The 19803-nt window shown below is 56.5% G+C and overlaps 2 protein-coding genes across 4 annotated transcripts; both read left to right on the top strand.

Moving 5' to 3' along the window:
- Positions 1-31: 31 nt before the first annotated feature.
- MRPL2 (mitochondrial ribosomal protein L2) lies at positions 32-3652 on the top strand. Of its 2 annotated transcripts, none has more exons than XM_068557333.1 (7): positions 32-128; positions 1408-1576; positions 2138-2279; positions 2389-2504; positions 2581-2691; positions 2970-3043; positions 3404-3652. In XM_068557333.1, exons 2-7 carry the CDS (start codon positions 1447-1449, stop codon positions 3614-3616), a joined length of 786 nt encoding a protein of 261 aa, XP_068413434.1. In that variant the 5' UTR covers positions 32-128; positions 1408-1446; the 3' UTR covers positions 3617-3652. The 2 variants fall into 2 exon arrangements, with proteins under 2 accessions (XP_068413434.1, XP_068413433.1); XM_068557332.1 differs by having other exon boundaries at positions 41-266.
- Positions 3653-4091: 439 nt separating this feature from the next.
- Positions 4092-17963, top strand: CUL7 (cullin 7). Of its 2 annotated transcripts, XM_068557323.1 has the most exons (26): positions 4093-4378; positions 5217-5804; positions 6238-6389; positions 6530-7027; positions 7566-7704; positions 7802-7998; positions 8270-8498; positions 9052-9289; positions 9376-9481; positions 10481-10708; positions 10985-11075; positions 11179-11350; positions 11525-11630; positions 11934-12029; positions 12164-12339; positions 12463-12596; positions 12936-13118; positions 13379-13485; positions 13586-13768; positions 15038-15198; positions 15368-15584; positions 15699-15987; positions 16663-16808; positions 16925-17051; positions 17139-17344; positions 17572-17963. In XM_068557323.1, exons 2-26 carry the CDS (start codon positions 5225-5227, stop codon positions 17893-17895), a joined length of 5085 nt encoding a protein of 1694 aa, XP_068413424.1. In that variant the 5' UTR covers positions 4093-4378; positions 5217-5224; the 3' UTR covers positions 17896-17963. The 2 variants fall into 2 exon arrangements, with proteins under 2 accessions (XP_068413425.1, XP_068413424.1); XM_068557324.1 differs by lacking the exons at positions 16925-17051; positions 17139-17344; positions 17572-17963 and having other exon boundaries at positions 4092-4378; positions 15844-15987.
- The last annotated feature ends 1840 nt before the right edge of the window (positions 17964-19803 follow it).

Genomic DNA, 19803 nt, shown 5'->3' with positions numbered 1-19803 from the left:
AGGGAGCATAAGAGGTGTGTGTCCCGCTTTGTCTCGGGTTCTTTGACCGTCTCTTTCTACGTCATGAAGGAGCGACGGAACGGGTACCTGTTAGCGTCATCCAGTAGCACCAGGCGGCCTGGCTAAAGGTAATGGTGGCGTGCTGAGCCCACTCGAGCCTGGCCCAACTCATGGCCTTGCGGGCACTGACCCGCGCTCTTGGCTCTCTGAGCCTGACGCCCCGGATTGCCGCCGTCCCCGGCCCAAGCCTGCTCCTGGCCGCCCAGGTAATCCACCTTACCCGGGAATGTGGCTGTTTCCGTTCGGGCAGCCGGAGAGGGGGCTCCAGGAGAAGCGAGGTGGGGGATGCGAGTCTGGTTAGGAGTCACGCCGGCCTGTGACCTTGGATAAGTCACTCTCAGCCTCAGCTTTCTCCTCTGTAAGTGTTGCTATCTCACAGGGTCCTTGGATTCCTCAGACAAGATACTGGAGGTGAAAGTACTTTATAGACAAATGTACAGGTTTCAATAATAACTAACATTTATTGTCTCTCATAAGCCAAGCATAAGTAATAGACGTTTTAAATAAATGAATTCCTTTTAATCACTTTATAAATTAGTTATTATATTCCCATTTTACATATGAGAAAACATAAGTAGTCGAAGGTCATACACCAACCATTGGAGCTAGGTAATCTGGCTTCAAAGCCTGGGCTCTTAACCATTATTATAACCATTAAGGATGAGTTACTACTGAGATTAGAGAATTCAGGGCAAGATACCAAGAATAGGAGCCTAACATGAAGATATCTCAAGGTTCCTAGTGGGCGACTGGTGAGTTACAGAAAAGAGAAGTTAAGTCTTACCTCCCCTGGACCTTTCAGACTTACGGTAGAGTTTGGCAGATGCATACTTAAAATTCAAAACCAAACCAGCCTACTTTGTGAAGTGCTGGGAATTCAGCAGGGAACAAGACATAAATGATCTCTCCCCTCCATTCATATCTGAAAAACTCTCAGAAACATGCAGCAAAATGGGCAAAAGGTGCTGATGCCAATGGTGGTACATGGGTGTATGGAAGTTACCAGCCCTGGAGAAGGGAGTTGTTTAGGGAAGGAAAAGTTTCTTGGAGAAGGAGAGTTTTGAGCCAAATTTGGAAGAAGATGCACCAAGGGGAGAACATTCCATTGAAGAAATACTTCAGAGGTGAGAGGATCAGATGAGGAGAGGTAATCAACACACATACACCTGGATAAACATTCCGAACTGGTATTTGTGCAAGCTGTGATGGGTGGAGTTTTTGGATAGCTGGTCTGGGACTTCCAGGAGGAAGGAGGTTACAAGCTAAACTTTGTGCCCTCTCCCTTGGTTCTGTGAAGCTTTTCTTTCAATTAGCTTTCAAGTGAAAGAGATTTCTGTTTATCTCTAGGTGACAAACAATGTCCTCCTTCCGCTGCCCTCTCCCTCGATGTTGCTTCCCTGCCGCCCAGTCCTTACCTCTGTGGCCCTTAGTGCTAAGTTTGTGTCCTGGAAGAGTCGTACCAAGTATACCGTTATGCCAGTGAAGATGAGGAAGTCCGGGGGCCGAAACCACACAGGTGGGAGCAAGGACAAGAAGATTTCAGCAGTAAAGGGCAAAAACATGGTAGGATCCTAGGCCTGTATTTTAATACAGGCAGAGGAATGTAATTAAAAAGCATTTATTGGACTCCTTCTGCATGTAGTATGTGTGTAAGAGTGAGAGAGTAGAATACAAAGCAACAAACAAGTGGTCTGTGCTCCTAAAGATAATCTAGGTAGTTGAAGAAAACTGGACGTACTCAGGAAGTTATATGACATTCCTCTTCACACCCTTCAAAAATTGACAATAGTTGAAATTGAACACGAGTTACATGGCTCTCAGTAAACTTACTGAATTCAGTAATTTGTAGAGATTTTATCTGGATGTTTTATACAATTTCAATATCATAATTATGTTTTTACCAAGCTCCATGTAGGTGTTCACCCTCACCCCCCATTGTGCTGTGCAAATTTTTATCATTTTCTGCTTGTGTCATAATGTTGGGGAGCGCTGCTCTCTGCCTAGGATGGGTCTGTTCTCAATGCTGGGAACTGACTCGTCTGACCAGGGTCATGTCCCTGCACTGTCCTGACCACAGGCCGAATCCAAGTGCACGGTATCGGTGGGGGCCACAAGCAACGTTATCGAATGATTGACTTTCTGAGGTTCCGGCCCGAGCAGGAATCCAAGCCAGGACCCTTTGAGGAGAAGGTCATCACTGTCCGCTATGATCCCTGTAGGCAAGTTTGGGATGTGAGGTGGTGGTATGGCTGAATGACTACTCTGTGGCTTTTCAGGAGATGTGAGGCTGCCTAGATGGTCTGCTTACCTGTGCCTCACTCTGAACAGGTCAGCAGACATAGCTCTGGTTGCTGGGGGCAACCGGAAACGCTGGATCATTGCCACAGAAAACATGCAAGCTGGAGATACAATCCTGAACTCTGACCACATAGGCCGAATGGCAGGTGAGAGATGGCCGCCAGATGTGTGTGGGCTGGGAGGCTGCAGGGGTTCTGGTGCTGATGAAATACTGTCTTTTAGTTGCTGCTCGGGAAGGGGATGCACACCCTCTTGGGGCCTTGCCAGTGGGGACCCTCATCAACAATGTGGAGAGTGAGCCAGGCCGGGGGGCCCAGTATATCCGAGCCGCAGGTATGAAGAAAGGAGCTGCTTGGGATCTTACAGTTTGGAAGGCCAAGGGGTACCTGAGGTTGCAACCCTCTGAACCCATGGGCCCACATCTGGTCCACTGGCAGAGGAAAAGAAGGAAAAACAAGGCTGAAGAGGTGCTTGTGTTTTGACCTAAAACCTTACATGCATCCCGCTTCAGTGTTTCTCCTCCTCGAAGTGTGTGGAGTGTGGTCCCTTGGAAATCTGCCCCCCACCTCCTGCTCTGTGGAGGGTCGCAAAGCTGTTTCTCCCTTTCCCAGGGACCTGTGGTGTGCTGCTACGGAAGGTGAATGGGACAGCCATCATCCAGCTGCCCTCTAAGAGGCAGATGCAGGTGTGTGTGTGGGGTGCAGGTTCGAGGGATCAGCGAGGGAGGAATTTTTGGAATGTACCTAACCTGTGCAGGATAGCTCCCAGGTGTTTTATGTTGAGAACTGCCTCGAGCTGGGTCTGTCCTTTTCTGCCATGTGACTAGGCGTGCCTTTTCAGGCTGGCACCATGATGGAGTAGGGAACAGTGCCTTTTGTTTTCAACTACGGTAGGACCTGCACTCAGGTTCAATTATGTTGTGCTTTCCCCCTCTCCTTTCCCTTCTCTCCTTGAGTGTAAGAAGTCTCCCAAGAGTCCATGCCCTCAACAATGTCAGGCTCTTTCCCCCCATGGTGCATTCGTCTCCATCTGCTTTCTCTGTCAGGTGCTGGAAACGTGCATAGCAACAGTGGGCCGAGTATCCAACGTTGATCATAACAAACGGGTCATCGGCAAGGCCGGGCGGAACCGCTGGCTGGGAAAGAGGCCCAACAGTGGGCGATGGCACCGCAAGGGGGGCTGGGCTGGCCGAAAGATCCGGCCACTGCCCCCCATGAAGAGTTACGTGAAGCTGCCCTCAGCTGCTGCCCAAAGCTGATATCCCTGGACTCTAATAAAATGGCCCCCATTTTTATCTGTTTCTGGGTGTTTTTCAAGGGAGGAGGTACTTACTGGATGGGGGGGGGCGCGGGGACAGAAGCAAACAACCGTTGGCGGGAGGAGAAAGAAAAGAAAAGTATGGGGCAAAAACGGGCCGTTCCCCTCTCATTTCCAGTCGCCCCCCACTCCCCCCCGTTGCTCCGCGCCTTTATGTGTAATGGAGGAGGGGGTAATAAATGACCTCCAAAGTCTTTTCCAATTCTGACTTTGGGAAGCGGGGAAGGCGCTTCCGGTGACAGGAGGAGGGGGATGAAAAGGAAAAGGAAAGGGCGGAGGAGGAGGTGCCGCGCGTCGCCGAGGTGGCACCGGCGGCTCCGCCCCGGCGCTCTCGCAGGGCCCCTAGCTTTCCGCTTGGCCTGGCGGAAATGAGCGGCGGCTCCGGGCGACGGGCCCCCAGCGCTAGGCGGGCGGCGCCGCTGGTTGGGGACAGGCCCCGCCCTGCCAGGCCCCGGAGGCCGCAGACCTGCGCGCAGGCCGGGAGCAGACAGCGCCACGCCCCCAGGGCGTTCGATCCCGCGCGCCACGCCCCCTGCGGCCGCCTGTCCTGCGGAAACACGCCCCCTTTCGCCTCTCCGCCTAGACCCCTTCGGGGGGCCCAGGCGGGGCCCAAATCTCCGTCAGCGCCGCCGCCATAGTCTGCGCCGCGTCCTTAGCTCGGCGAAGGACAGGCCTCACGCCGGGACCCCCATCGACTTCTGAGGTGGCCACAGCCCCGCCGCGGCCCCCCGCCCCGACCCCGGGTTTTCCTCCGCCCACTCGTCCACCGGGCCTCGCGCCCTCGATTCTGCCGCGCCTCGGGATTCTTGTTTATCTGGCCTAGCCCCCTCCCCCGCACCTTGCCGCGCGCCCCTGGCTTCTCCGGTCTTCGACCCCGGTCCTACAAGCCTCGCGCCCCTCACCTATCGGGTCTCCTGTGCACCCTGTTCGGAGCCTCACGTCGCCCCCATTGGCCTTGCTGCTTAAGCGCCTCCAATCTCCGGCGCCTCCAGCCTACCAGCCCCTTCTCCCAGCCCGTCGCGCCCTGCGCCCTCACTCCACCACCAGGTCTCTGGGTCTTTTGCCCCTGCATACTCACTCTCTGATGCTTCAATCATTGGAGCTAGCACCCCTTCCCATACTCACTCGGGGTCTCGATCCCCAACTCCCCAAAACACACACCCCTCTGGGCTTCGCATACACCCTTCTCAGGTCTGCTGCCGCCTGTCCCAGGGCCCTGGGATTCACTTTAATTCTAAGGCTGCCCTGCCTCCACTGTCCCCTTTCCTCTGCTCCAAACCAACTCGCTCCATGCTGCACGCAGGGCCTCGGACCCTCCTTTTAGCCCCCAAATTTTGAGTTCCTTCAGAACAAACACCCCAGTGTTCCTTTGCTTAGGCCTGGCCCCACCCAGCCTGCAGCAGGCAACTCCTGGGCCCTGCTTTACCCCACCCAGCCCGACAGCTGTTGCCACATTTGCTGTCCCAACTTCTGGGTGTCCTTGATTTTCTGACCTCTCCTCTCACTCTAGCTTGCCTATTCTCTTTTCCTTGTGTTGCCAGGTGCCAGGATGGTGGGGGAGCTCCACTACAGGGAATTCAGGGTGCCCCTGGGGCCCGGCTTGCACGCCTATCCTGATGAGCTGATACGCCAGCGAGTGGGCCATGATGGGCATCCTGAGTACCAGATCCGCTGGCTCATCCTCCGGCGTGGGGATGACGGGGAAGGCAGTTCTAACCAAGTGGACTGCAAGGCTGAGCACATCCTGCTGTGGATGTCCAATGACGAGATCTATGCCAACTGCCACAAGATGCTGGGCGAAGATGGCCAGGTCATCGGGCCCTCCCAGGAGACAGCAGGGGAGGCTGGAGCCCTGGACAAATCTGTGCTGGGGGAGATGGAAACCGATGTGAAGTCTCTGATTCAGAGGGCCCTTCGGCAGCTGGAGGAATGTGAGGGCACCATCCCTCCCGCCCCTCTGCTTCACACTGTCCATGTGCTCAGCGCCTACGCAAGCATTGAGCCCCTCACGGGGGTCTTCAAAGACCCAAGGGTCCTGGACTTGCTCATGCACATGCTCAGTAGTCCCGATTATCAAATTCGCTGGAGCGCAGGCCGGATGATACAAGCCCTGGCTTCCCATGATGCTGGTGAGGGGCAGTGTGGGGAGGAAAGGGGAGCAGGAGAGGGACTGGGTCAGCTTAGCGTCTCACAGGTCCCTGTGACAGAAGCCTCTGATCTCATCAGTACGTAAATGATTCTGTTGCCCTTGTCTTAGGATTGGAAGAAAAGGAGGCGGGAAGGTGAGTGTGGGCATCTCGGCAGAGAGGGGAGACTGAATCCTCAAGAACTTCCTATTAACTGTCTTTCTATGCAGAGGAAGAGTTTAGACTATTAGACTATTGCACATGAGACAGTGATAGCACAGGATAAGATAGTAAGTTTTGGCTTTTGAAGCAAATCAGCAAATCATGTCATTCTTAGTGTGTGGCAGCAAAAGGAGTGAGAGAGTAGAGCATCTAAGAGAGATGCCTGGGAAGGGCAAGGTTAGGGAGCCGTTACTGATTGGGGTGTGGGTTACAGGGACCCGGACCCAGATCCTTCTGTCACTGAGCCAGCAGGAGGCCATTGAGAAACACCTGGATTTTGACAGCCGCTGTGCTCTGCTGGCACTGTTTGCACAGGCCACACTCTCTGAACATGCCATGTCTTTCGAGGGCATTCAGCTGCCACAGGTATTCTGTGGGGAGTGTTGGGAGGGAGCTGTGGACAAAATCTAGGGATCAGGCCTTTGCACCTGTCCACAGAGGACAGTGTGGAGAGAGGCACTAAAGCTGGAGCAAGGGGGACATAGGCCAAAGATTGTGTCCTACAGGTCCCAGGAAGGCTGCTCTTCTCCCTGGTGAAGCGCTATTTGCACGTCGCCTCCCTCCTGGATCAGTTGAATGACAGTGCTGTGGAACCAGGAGCCCAGAGCTCCACTCCCGAGGAGTTGAGTGGGGAGAGGGGTCGGCTGGAGCTGGAGTTCAGCATGGCCATGGGCACCCTGATCTCGGAGCTGGTACAGGCCATGCGCTGGGACTGGGCCTCGAGCAGACAGGGGCCCTCGGCACGGCCCTCCTGTTCCATCTTCCAGCCCCAGCTGGCAGATGCAGGCCCAGGGCACCCACCCGCCCAGGCCCTGCCCTCCCTTAGGAGGTCAAGGCGGTTTCGCCCTCGCTCTGAGTTCGCAAGTGGCAATACCTACGCCTTGTACGTGCGGGACGCACTGCAGCCAGGGATGCGAGTGCGGATGCTGGACGATTACGAGGAGATCAGTGCCGGGGACGAGGGCGAGTTCCGGCAGAGCAACAATGGCGTGCCCCCTGTGCAGGTGAGCAAGAGTGCGGTGGTGGGCCACCGTTGGGGGTCTGTCTTGGGTGGGGCATAGCTGGGGCTTCAAGCTGGGGCCTCTGGCAGGCCATTCAAAGCGAAAACCCTCAGTAAGCTGGGTATGGTAAAAGGGGGTCAGCAATTGAGAGGGGGGCCGTTTGGAGGGCTGAGAAAAATCTGCCTTTAGGAGACTCTGAGGTCAGGAGGACTCACTCCCAGGAAGAAGACTGATACAGCAAGACCATCCCAAAGGTCAAGTTCAGGAATGCAGTGTGGTTAAGGCCAGGAGGAAGTGTGGGGGCATAAGCCACCAAGGATAGGTGAGAGGAGAGAGCCTGTTCTCATTTGGGGAAGGCATCCTTTGTGTGCGTGTACGTGTTCTCCATATACCACAGGTTTTGTTCTTTAGAGGTTTTTCCAAACCTGGCCAGGTGGTCAGCCTGAGGGCTGTGAGGGCTGTGTGTCCTCATCATTGGGCCACAGCCGGTCATTAGGTGAGCTCTCTTCCCCTTCCCTCTCTTTTTTCCCATATGCCCCAGGTGTTGTGGGAGTCGACAGGCCGCACCTATTGGGTACACTGGCACATGCTGGAGATTCTGGGCTTTGAAGAAGACATCGAGGACGTGGTTGAGGCTGATGAGTACCAGGGGGCAGCGGTCAGTGGAGCTGTGGGTGTAGGTGAGCCCAGAGGGGAAGCAGGGATCAGCTCTGAGCAGAGGAGCAGTGGTCTGGCTGGGCGGGCAGTGACGTCCCTGTGCCCCTCTCATTTCCACAGCCCTGCCCTCCTGGCGGTGGAAGCCCATGGCAGAGCTCTACACCGTGCCCTACGTGCTGCCTGAGGATGAGGATGCTGAGGAGAGTGAACACCTGAGCCAGGCCGAGTGGTGGGAGCTCCTCTTCTTCATCAAGAAGCTGGATGGACCTGACCATCAGGAGGTTCTCCAGATCCTCCAGGAGAACCTGGATGGGGAGGTAGAGCCGCCCAGAGACACACAGAGGTTGGAGGGCTGGACTGTGATAGAGCATTTGGAAGGCTCGGGACGGGAAGTGGAGGGTGATAGCATAAGGGCTGCAGGGGAGGGGTCTAGGATGTTTGGAGATGTTGGCGAGCTGTTTGGGAGGAGCCCCCATGAGAGATTTGGGGTGGAGAAGGCGTATGCAGAACTCCTTTCCCCTGGCAAGTACCTCTGGAGCCTCTGCACCAACAGAGCCGCCTGCAGTGAGAGCTTCTCCCCGATGACAGATTCTGGATGACGAGATCCTGGCTGAGCTGGCCGTGCCCATGGAGTTGGCCCAGGACCTGCTGCTGGCTCTGCCACAGCGACTCGATGACAGCACTCTCAGGGACCTGCTCAACTGCCGTGTCTACAGGAAATACGGGCCCGAGGCCCTGGCAGGGCAGCTGGCCTACCCATCCCTGCTGGAAGCCCAGGCCCAGCCTCAGGAATCAGCAGACGCAGCCACAGTGGAAGGTGGGGTGCCAAACAGACAGCAGCTCTGCACACTGGCCTCTGGGAGGGCATTAGCCCGGGAGGGATGTCTGTGCTGGTTTTTGTGCAATTCTCTCTGGAAAAGATGGCACTTTAGGGAAGAATCTGAAATTTCGAGATAAGCAGTGAATGGAGAAGCAGACATTGTCCTCCCTCCAAAGTATGAAGGAGAGTGTCAAGTTAGAACATTGCAAGAAATTTGAAGCCTTGAAAGCCCTCACATTGAATTTTTTCTATTGTAGAGAGAAACAGATTATTACATGCTTCCAGATATAGGGAAATGCTCTGCTATTTGCAGATAGGAAGCTCCTTTGCTATTTTAAGAATAACAAAGTAAAAAGTTTGTCATGAAGCTGTCTTAAAAGTACATTAAGAGATGCTATGAGATCCCCAAAACCTAGCGTTTAGGGGGAAAAAAATTTAAAATATTTTTAGGAGAAATGAGGAAACAAGAGTTGAGAGTTATGAATGTCTCTCCTTTTCTGATCCTTCACGTCACAAACAATGGCCAACTCTTGTGACTTCTTTCCTGTAGCAAAAGAAGCCCCGACTCAGTGCCCCAACACTCCCCTGCAGCGTCTGGTGGAGGGTTACGGTCTGGCTGGGAAAATCTTCCTGGATCTGGAGCGAGCCCTCAGCTCAGAGGGGCCCCGGGAAAGCGAGGTCAAGCCACTCCTGCTGCAACTGCAGCGGCAGCCCCAGCCCTTCCTCACGCTGATGCGGAGCCTCGATACTCCCGTGGCCAACAAGGCCCTGCACCTGGCCGTTCTGAGGTGAGGGGGTGGTGAGCGGCGGGGCTGGGCAGAGGGGTCTCTGAGGCTGGCTGCATATCTCTCTCCTCCTGCCCCCTGCTCCCCAGAATCCTGATGCGGCTGGTGGACTTTCCCGAGGCATTGCTGCTCCCCTGGCATGAGGCCATGGACGCCTGCATGGCCTGCCTGCGGTCCCCAGACACTGACCGAGAGGTACCCCTGCCCTGCCCTGGGGAGATGCTGAGAGGGGGAGGACGCCAGGCAGCTTCTGGCAAGGCAGACCCCCTGGGCGCGGCTCGAGAGGGCACCATGGAGCCTTTGTGCTCTTGGTTTGGGTTTCGTTTTTAAAATTGAATTGTATTTTTAAAAATAGGTCGTACGTTCACACAGTTCACAAATCAAAACAATATAACAAGGTAGAAACAAAATTCTCACTCCCACCTGAGTCCCTGTCCTCCCAATGCTACCCACATGCCCCTTATTGGTAACCATTTGTATTAATTTATGTATTTTTCCTGTGTTTCATTATGCAAATATAAGCCAAATGTGTGATCCTATTTGCCATCTCCTTTGTTACGTAAAGGATATCTATGTTACATTAAGAGCCTCAGTGGCTCCTGTTTGGCTGGGCCTGTGAAGGGAAGGGGGGTGAAGGAGGCAGAGGGGACCATCACATCCCAGAGTCCCCTGCCACAGAGCCCTCCTGGGCACAGAAGACTTGGGAAGCGGTCAGAGAACTAGGGTCATGGAGGCAGCGGGTGTCTGCAGCACACACCTTTGGCGGCTACCCAGATTTTAGCTCTGTGGTGGGCTTACTGAGTGTCCACATATATATCTGGTCCTTCTCGGCCCCCTCTTTGCCGTTAGGTGTCTGTGCTTGGGGGCTGAGCATGTCATAACACAGCCCTACAGCTGGTTCTTGGGACAGCTGGGCCTGAAAAGAAACAACCGGGATGCCCCCTGCGCCTATTGCCAGTGTAATCAGTAGTCAAGAACCCCAGGGTCCAGGGCACCTCTTGGCTTTTCCATTGCAGTTTGTTTGGTTCTTTAATTCCACCGAGCCCTCATGTCTCCTCATCCTTGTCTTTTTACTTCCTCACTCTGTTAACTGCAGTAGCCCTGGCACCCAGCACACAGTAGGTGTGTAGTCAGTACTACTGAAGACGCTTGTGGTCTGTCCCCTTTATTCACCTCCCCCTGCCTCCTTCCCAGGTGCTCCAGGAGCTGATCCTCTTTCTGCACCACCTGGCCTCGGTGAGCAGGGACTATGCCGTGGTGCTGAATCAGCTGGGAGCCCGAGATGCCATCTCCAAAGCCCTGGAAAAGCACCTGGGAAAGCTGGAGCTGGCTCAGGAGCTGCGGGACATGGTATTCAAGTGTGAGAAGCATGCCCACCTCTACCGGAAACTCACCACCAACATCCTAGGAGGCTGTATCCAGGTCAGGAGGAAGGGCAGGGGGAAGCCTGTGGGTTCACAGCTGGGTAAGCGTATGAAACCCAAGCAGTGGCAGGGGAAGGGGGTGTGTTCCTGAAGTTGGAAGGCAGGTGAATCTAAGGAATCTGGGGCCGTTTGTTCCTGGCCCCGCCTTCCCAGCTGGTCCTGCTCTGCCAGTGTTACGGAGTTAGTCCCGCTGCTGCTGGGGTTTTTCCTCCACGTGTGTTTCCATGTCCCTGCCCCCTCCCCGTACCTCTTCTCTCCGATGTCTGGGCTGCAGATGGTGCTGGGCCAGATCGAAGACCACAGACGAACGCACCGCCCCATCAACATCCCCTTCTTTGACGTGTTCCTCAGATACCTGTGCCAGGGTTCGTGCCTGTCCCCCCGACACCCCGCGTCCCCACACCTCAGTCTGTTTTCCCTCCACACCTGCCAGGGCTGTGACCACCACCCCTTCCCGCTTGCCCGCAGGCTCCAGCGTGGAGGTGAAGGAGGACAAGTGCTGGGAGAAGGTGGAGGTGTCCTCCAACCCGCACCGGGCCAGCAAACTGACGGACCGCAACCCCAAGACCTACTGGGAGTCCAGCGGCAGTGCCGGCTCCCACTACATCACCCTGCACATGCACCAGGGCGTCCTCGTCAGGTAACGTGCTCCATGCCTGTGCCTAGACACACACCCACGCTGTCCCGTGACTTCCCTGCCGTTTGTCTTGGGGAAGCACCCACATCCCCCTGAAGGTGACCAGCGTCCCCTTGGCTGTGTCTGTGAGGACACGACTGGATCCGGTTCCGATTGGTCCCTCTGCCCCGCTCCCAGGCAGCTGGCTCTGCTGGTGGCTGGCGAAGACTCAAGCTACATGCCGGCCAGGGTGGTGGTGTTCGGGGGCGACAGCGCCACCTCCCTTAACACGGAACTCAACTCGGTAGGGACCCCTGTGCCATTAGGCCACCCCTCAAGGGATCCACCCTCCTGCCCAGACCCCTAAATGCCTATATTCCTCCCTGCTTTGAGCCCCATAGTAGATGAAGTCCATCCCTGTGCCCGTGTGACAGCATCAGGCCCTGAGCAGTGAGGGTGGCATTAGGACCCCTCGGTCAGGACCCCGCACACCCCAGAGCTGGGGGAGGGAGGGACACAGCAGGCAACGGGAGCAGACTAGGGTTCTTTCAGCACTCCCATCCACACACGTGACGGCGCTCTCTGCCTGCCACCCCCTTGCCACCAGGTGAACGTGATGCCCTCTGCCAGCCGGGTGGTCCTCCTGGAGAACCTGAACCGCTTCTGGCCAGTCATCCAGATCCGCATAAAGCGCTGCCAACAGGTGGGGCCGGGGGAGAGGGGCAGCCGTGGGCACGAGGCTCTGCGGCCTATAACTGTTGCAGGTCTTGGGCCGCCTCTCCAGCCCCTCCTGAGGAGGGTATGGGGCCGGTGGAAATGGGCCTTTGCACGTTGCAGGGCGGCATCGACACGCGCATTCGGGGATTAGAGGTCCTGGGCCCCAAACCCACGTTCTGGCCGGTGTTCCGGGAGCAGCTGTGTCGCCACACACGCCTCTTCTACATGATCAGGGCACAGGCTTGGAGCCAGGACATCGCGGAGGACCGCAGGAGCCTCCTGTCCCTGAGCTCTAGGTGTGTGTGAGTGCGTGTGTACCTGTGTGCATGAGAGGGGTAGCTGGCGATCTTGGGCTGGTGGACACGGGAGTCACTTAGGCCTCCAGCCCCCAACACCTTCCTCCCCACTCTTCTCCCCAGACTCAATGGGGCTCTATGTCAGGAGCAGAATTTTGCCGATCGCTTCCTCCCAGACAGTGAAGCTGCCCGAGCCCTGGGCAAGACCTGCTGGGAGGCCCTGGTCAGCCCCCTGGTGCAGAACATCACCTCCCCCGGTAACTGTCCCTGCCCTTGGCCCCTTTACTGTCCCGTTGCTCGGCCCTGCTCATCAGCCCCTTCTTGCTCTAACCTAGAGCCACCTGGGTTATGCTCTTGGCCCTTTGGATACCTGCGTTCATTCAGTACCCCCAAGCCCCCTTTTCACAGCCCAGGGGCCGCCTCGTTTCCCGTGTCTCCTGGCTGCCAGCTGACACCACATGGTCAGGCGGGACCTTGCTACCTCCCTTGCCGTATCGTTCTGTCCTGCTGCTCTTTCTTGGCACTCCTGTCCAGCCCAGCTTCCCCACTGCCCTGGAGACATGCCCTGCCTTGGCTTGTTTTTCCCCTGCCTCCAGATGAGGATGGTGTCAGCCCGCTGGGCTGGTTGCTGGACCAGTACCTGGAGTGTCGGGAGGCTGCCCACAACCCGCAGAGCCGCGCAGCAGCTTTCTCCTCACGGGTGCGCCGCCTCACCCACCTGCTGGTGCACGTGGAGCCCTGCGAGGCAGCCCCTCCAGTGGTGGCCGCTCCTCGGCCCAGTGAGTGCTGGGGGCTCAGGCGGGAGCTCGGTTGGGGGCCTTCCCTCCCCCAACTCACATACTACAGGCGTCTTTCCCTCCTCAGTCTCCCCTCCCTGCATGCTCAGCCTGTTCATCTTCTGGTTTGTGTCACCCCCACCTGGGAGCATCATTTTGGGTGGCAGAATGTCAAGAAAGAACCCCAGGCTCACCCTCGAATGGGGACCCAGGAGCTGAGGGCTGCCACTGCCTTGTCTCTGCCCCTTCCCCTGTCTCCACAGAGGGCAGAAACAGAAGCCATGACTGGAGCTCCCTGGCCACCCGGGGGCTTCCCAGCAGCATCATGAGAAACCTGACCCGCTGCTGGCGGGCAGTGGTGGAGGAGCAGGTGGGCAGGAGTGGTGGAGGGGGGGCGGGGAGGGAGGGCAGAACTGTGCCGTTGGTTTGTTGGGTTGCCCTTCACACTGCCGCCCCTTCCCACCCTCCAGGTCAACAGTTTTCTGACCTCACACTGGCGGGATGATGACTTTGTGCCCCGCTACTGTGAACACTTTAGTAATCTGCAGAAGTCAAGCTCCGAGCTGTTTGGGCCACGGGCAGCCTTCTTGCTGGCACTGCAGAACGGCTGTGCCAGTGCCCTGCTGAAGCTCCCTTTCCTCAGAGCTGCCCACGTAAGCCTCCCATCCTCTCCTCCCCTGGGGCCTCTCCCCCTAAACTCTCCCTTTCCCTCCTCAGAATGGCCCACCCTTCCATTCCCATTCAACAAGGAGCATGTACAATACTAATATAGAACCATGTTATCAAAAATTCAAAAAAACAGGAATACCCTGGTGGTCCAGTGGTTAGGACTCTGCGCTTTCACTGCTGTGGGCCCAGGTTCCATCCCTGGTCGGGGAACTAAGATCCCATAAGCCATGCCCACAGCCCCACCCCCCAAAAAAAAAATAAAAGGTAAGATAAAAGAAAGAAATGACCCACTTTGTACCATCCTAATATATCTCAGCATACTTTCTTCTACTTGTGTGCTTCATTTCACATAGTTTACTCACAAGTAGCTAAAATGCTTTATTCTGTTTTCTTTTGACCCTTACATGAAAAGCCATTTTCAGTGTTGCTGTTTGTCTTCAAACTTTTGTATAAATTCCATCCAATAGATGTATCGATACTATAATTTACTCCACCATTCCTATCATTCCACAAATATTTAATAAGCACTTAAAATGTGTCAGGCACTGAGATAAGAGCTGAAGATAGACGAAATCCCTTCCCTCAAAGTTTACAGTCTGCTAGAGAAGATGGACAATTAAGCTGAGTGCCCTGGTAAGCAGAGAACAGCGAAGTGGGAGCCAGAAGCATGGCTGTAACAACGTGGTGTGACCATCTTTGTGCACATAACTTACAGGCATACCTCCTTTTATTGCTCTTTGCTTTACTGTGCTTCGCAAATAATGCATTTTTTGCAAACTGAAGGTTTGTGGCAACCCTGTGTTGTCAGGTGATGGTCAGCATTTCTTAGCAATAAAGTATTGTTTAATTAAGGTATGTACACTGTTTTTTAGGCATAATGCTATTGCACACTTAATAGACTATGGTATAACGTAAACATCCTTTTGTATGCGCTGGGAAACCAGAAAATTTGCGTGACTTGCTTTATTATGATGGCAAACCCGCCATATCTCTGAGGTGTGCTTGTGTCTCCTTGCATTGAGTTACTATTGTTAGTTTGATTCTAGACATGATAAATGTGAAAAAAACAGTTTTCATCATTTTAGTATTGTTAACGTACACAGTTAATGATTTTATAAGAGTTTTATAAAATCCCTGACCAGTTGATGAACCTGCTGGCCATTCATATCTCCTTCCTCAGACCCTCCCCCTGCTCCCACTCACCTCCTCCGTTCTCTCCTTCATAGTTTTCCTGTGCTCTCCCCACTTCCCAGGTAAGCGAGCAGTTTGCACGGCACATCGACCAGCGGATCCAGGGCAGCCGGATCGGTGGGGCCCGGGGGATGGAGATGCTGGCCCAACTGCAGCGATGCCTGGAAACCGTCCTGATCTTCTCTGGCCTGGAGATTGCCACCACTTTCGAGCATTACTACCAGTGAGTGTGGACCAAGGGAGTGGGAGGTGGGGGGAGGCAGGATGACGGGCAGGGCCAGCCCTCGGGGCTGGAAGGCCGGGGTCCCGGCAGGCTGGAGTCCCGGAGCGGCGGGGGGGGGGCCATGCCGAGCACCCACACTGAGGCTCCGCCTGGGCTGTGCGCGCTGCAGGCACTACATGGCGGACCGTCTCCTGAGCGTGGGCTCGAGCTGGCTGGAGGGGGCCGTGCTGGAGCAGATCGGCCCCTGCTTCCCCAACCGCCTCCCCCAGCAGATGTTGCGGAGCCTGAGCACCTCGGAGGAGCTGCAGCGCCAGTTCCACGTGTACCAGCTCCAGCGGCTTGATCAGGAACTCCTGAAGCTGGAGGACACAGAGAAGAAAATACAGGTGGGCGCTGGGGAAGGGAATTAGCAAGTGGGAGGGTGGGAGGCACAGAGAGAGGCATGGGGCAGACCAGAGGAGCCGCTGGCTTTGGGGCGCCCTGTGTTCCGTCGTCTTCAGGTGAGCCACGAGGCCAGGGGCAGGGGGCACGAGAGAGGGACCGGAGAGGAAGCTGAGCTGGAAGCTGGGGCGGCATCGGCGGCCGGCGGGGCGGGAGAGGAGGCGGCTGAGGAGGAGGATGAGAACGAGGACCTTTACTATGAAGGGGCGATGCCAGAAGTGTCTGTGCTCGTCCTGTCACCACGCTGCTGGCCCACTGCCTCCATCTGCCACACGCTCAACCCCAGAACCTGCCTGCCTGCCTACCTGAGGGGCACCTTGAACCGATACTCCAACTTCTACAACAAGAGTGAGCAGCTGGCTGAGAGAACTGGGGGCTGGGACACTGGGAAAGAACCTGAGCTTGGGGGTGGCCCCTGGGGCTGGCAGCCTTCACGGGGTAGATTTGAGGAAAAGGGCAGGAGCTTAGGTTTGGGGTGGGGCTACAGGTGCCAGATCCCCAGCCTGTTGTCTTTTCTGTCTTTAAAATAAGACCCAGGACTCCCTTTGTGGGTGGTGGGGAGGATGGAGGCAGGAGGCACCTGAGACCACCAGAGAGTGGTGGGTGTCTCGTTCCTGGTCAGTCATCGTAACCTAAGCTCCCCAGTGGGGGCTGATCCTGGGCTGGGCAGCGACAAAGGAGGTGGGGTGAGACTTAGACCCTGCCCTCAGGGAGCTCCTACACTACTGGGGGAGACGTTTCTAGTTTGATGAGAGCCCCAATCCTTCCTCACTTCGTGGTTTTGTCTCCCTTAAAAATTGGGGAACTCCTCGAAGGCACTGATCACAGCCTGCCTGACACAGGTGGGCTCCCCTTACCCAGGAGGCAGACACAGAGAGGACCGAGCTCTGGAAGCTCAGACCAGGAACCACAGTGTCCAGAAACACTGGGCCCCAGACTCTGCAGAGATTAACGGGGACAAAGCTCCACCGATGGTGCGTCCTCACCAGCCCCCCTGACTCCCTCCTCCTCCCTGACACTCAGGTCAGAGCTACCCTGCCCTAGAGCAGGCCCCGCAGAGGCGACTGCAGTGGACATGGCTGGGCCGGGCTGAACTGCAGTTTGGGGACCAGACGCTGCATGTGTCCACCGTGCAGATGTGGCTGCTGCTGCATCTCAACGAGCTGAAGGTGGCCCAGCCCCTCACGCCTCCCTGCGCTCTCCCACCTGTCCCTCCTTTTCCTTCCCTCCACCCTCTCTGCTCCACCTCCTGGGGAGGCCCTGACGCTTCCCTCCTCTTCCTAAGGCGGTCTCCGTGGAGAGTTTGCTGGCGCTCTCGGGGCTCTCTCCAGATGTGCTGAATCAGGCAGTTGGGCCTCTTACCTCTTCAAGGGGCCCCCTGGACCTTCACGAGACAAAGGATGCCCCAGGAGGTCTGTACTTAGGGCCCCGGGGCCTCTGCCCTGAGCTGGGGCCAGCCTCCTCGAGGGCCCCCCACAAGTGACCAGCGCTTATTTCAGGAGTGCTCAAGATTCGAGATGGTAGCGAGGAACCCAGGCCTCGGAGGGGCAACGTGTGGCTCATCCCAGCTCAGACATACCTGAAAGCTGAGGACGAAGAGGGCCGGAACTTGGAGAAGAGACGGAACCTTCTCAACTGCCTCATTGTCCGAATCCTCAAGGCCCACGGGGACGAGGGCCTGCACATTGACCAGCTTGTCTGCCGGGTAGGCGGGGTTGGGCGTTGGGTGAGGAGGCTTTGCCGGGGGCAGAGGGCAGTCCACAGGAGGAGATGGATCCACATTTGACGTTTCTGGCTCACTGTAGAGCCTGTAGTGGGTGAGGAGTGGGGTTGGGGTGCCCCTCATGGCTTCACTGTCCTGGGGCTGGGAGCTAGAGGTGCGGTAAGCTGGGCGTCTCTGACGTATCGTTTCCCCTCCCCGCTCCATACCAGGTGCTGGAGGCTTGGCAGAAGGGCCCATGTCCTCCCAGGGGCTTGGTCAGCAGCCTTGGCAGGGGGTCCACCTGCAGCAGTGCTGATGTCCTCTCCTGTGTCTTGCACCTCCTGGGCAAGGGCACAGTGAGACGCCAGGATGACCGGCCCCAGATGCTGTCCTATGCCGTCCCCGTGACTGTGATGGAGCCTCACACCGAGTCCCTGAACCCCGGCTCCTCAGGCCCAAACCCACCCCTCACCTTCCACACCCTGCAGATTCGCTCCCGGGGCGTGCCCTATGCCTCCTGCACAAGCACCCAGAGCTTCTCTACCTTCCGGTAGCCCTGGACACGGGCTCAGGGTTATGTAGGGTGGCGCTTTCTACAGAATAAAATGCAGCAGTTTGATTACTTGACGTGTGTGGTGACTGCTAGGGAGCTGACAGGGACGGGCTTTCCTGGCTGAAAGGGGAGAAGAGCCCTCCGCTCTGAGGCAGTCTTATGCTGTGCCAGGAGTCTCTCTTTGGGTGAAGATGGCAGGCTGGGGAGAGGGGTAGAGGGAGTCGGGTGTGACTGAGCATCCCCCTCCTGGCCGGGGGACTAAGTGGACTCCGGAGATGGGTCTTCTCGGAGGGTATGTGGTCCGAAGTGCTTTCACCTTGGCAGGGTGGAGATTCAAGCCCATATTGCCACGTGCTGGATGGCTTGCAACTTCGGCAGATCATCCAGCAGGGCTCCATTTCACTTGTTTGTGGAATTGGACAGTCACTGTGGGACTCTTGATGTGTGGGAGCCTTTGACACGGTGAAGGCTTTGCCACCAAGTCCCTCTTCTGGCCACCACACTCAGCAGTGTGGTGCACGGCGCCATCCCGAGGTAAGGCTGACAAGGGGACTGTGAGGTAAAGAACCCTTGTGGCCACTACAGGCACCCAGGACCTTAATGTGTTCCCCACGGACCCTCTAGGGTCTGGGTTAGAAGCCAACCTAGAAGGATCTGCAGCTCCCACGGGCTCCTCCTCTTTGCCCCTCTCTACTCCCCTGCCTCTGCCCTCCTCTGGCTGTGCAGAGCTGCACACTGTCGCCAGAGCTGGACCCCAGCTAGCTCCAGAGGCAGGCCCGTTGCTCTGTGCTGCGGGGTGGAGCTGTGTGTCTGGGCAGGGCTCTTAGCGCAGGAGGGAAGGAGTGACCCAGGCATCCTGAATCCATGACTAGGTGACTAGGAGAAAGCTACAGAAGAGTCAGGTGGTGGGAGAGGGCACAGAGGCCGGAGGGAACTGGGTGCCACCCGGGACTGACATTTGGAATAGAATCTGTAAGGGAAAAAGCAGCCAGGGCTTGGGAGTCAGGATGCCCAGGATGAGGCAGCAAAGTAAAGTGTGGACACAGCGGGCCCCTGCTTGCTTTGCACTGTGGTGGCCCTATGGTGCCGTTCGTGGTTCTCACAGCAGAACCGTCCTGTTGGTCCGTGCTATTCTGAGGCAGCATACAGACAGGCGGCAGCAGGCTGGGGCAGCAGTGGGCACACTGGGGTTGCTGCACTTTGTCACTTGGTTGCTCCTCCACCTTTGTGCCAGAGATCATGGCCTGTCTCTCTTTCACTGGCCCAGGCCATGTCCTCCTTTTTGAGCAAGCTCTGTGGGGCCAGCGCCTTTTGCCTCTCTGGGTTCTCATGCTCTTTATGAGCCTATCCTTTCCCACAGAAACCCAGAGAGCCCCCGGACTCTAGTAGCCAGGCCAGCATGCACCACATGCGGGGACCAGATGGGACTTTCTCCCACTACCACCTCCTGTGCTGCTGCTGCCCCCACGGGCTCTGGTGTGGGCTGAGCTCCAGGCCACTAGTCTCATCCACGGCGTTCACTCAACCCCCTTATTCGTCCCACTCAGTCACCCTGCCCCAAAGTCTCCCACAGGGTACCCACCTGCTCATCTGCAATGGACAAACCTCCAACAGTCCTTAAAGGAAGAGCGCACCAGCCATGACGCCAAAACCCTGCACATTCCTGTCTGCAGTCCAGCTCCTACATTGCCCACTGTCCTCCACAGAGTCTAACCCCACTTTGACTCTGATCTGCCTGATCTGGTACCCAAATCCAGCCACCCAGGCGAGCAGTCCTGATTGCCCCTCTCTCACCAGCACCAGTAAAGATCTGAGCCTCCTTCCCTGCCCTCAGGACTTTCCATCTCTACAAGGGCAAACACTTCCTGGCTGACTCGGGATCAAAGTTTGCTTCCCTGATCCCCTTGTG

This window comes from Eschrichtius robustus, chromosome 12, assembly GCF_028021215.1.
Source record: "Eschrichtius robustus isolate mEscRob2 chromosome 12, mEscRob2.pri, whole genome shotgun sequence".
NCBI classification, from domain to species: Eukaryota; Metazoa; Chordata; class Mammalia; order Artiodactyla; family Eschrichtiidae; genus Eschrichtius; species Eschrichtius robustus.
The sequence above is the reverse complement of the archived record's forward strand: the minus strand, read 5'-3'. Positions and strand labels throughout refer to the sequence as shown.

Bases quoted from the DNA above. Each gene is read 5' to 3' on its own strand.
- MRPL2 (XM_068557332.1), top strand. From the start codon at position 171: ATGGCCTTGCGGGCACTGACCCGCGCTCTTGGCTCTCTGAGCCTGACG. The intron at 2,280-2,388 runs GCAAGTTTGGGA...CACTCTGAACAG, and splicing joins GTCCGCTATGATCCCTGTAG to GTCAGCAGACATAGCTCTGG. The intron at 2,692-2,969 runs GTATGAAGAAAG...TCCCTTTCCCAG, and splicing joins CCAGTATATCCGAGCCGCAG to GGACCTGTGGTGTGCTGCTA.
- CUL7 (XM_068557323.1), top strand. From the start codon at position 5,225: ATGGTGGGGGAGCTCCACTACAGGGAATTCAGGGTGCCCCTGGGGCCC. The intron at 11,076-11,178 runs GTTCGTGCCTGT...GCTTGCCCGCAG, and splicing joins CCTCAGATACCTGTGCCAGG to GCTCCAGCGTGGAGGTGAAG. The intron at 13,769-15,037 runs GTAAGCCTCCCA...CCCACTTCCCAG, and splicing joins CTTTCCTCAGAGCTGCCCAC to GTAAGCGAGCAGTTTGCACG.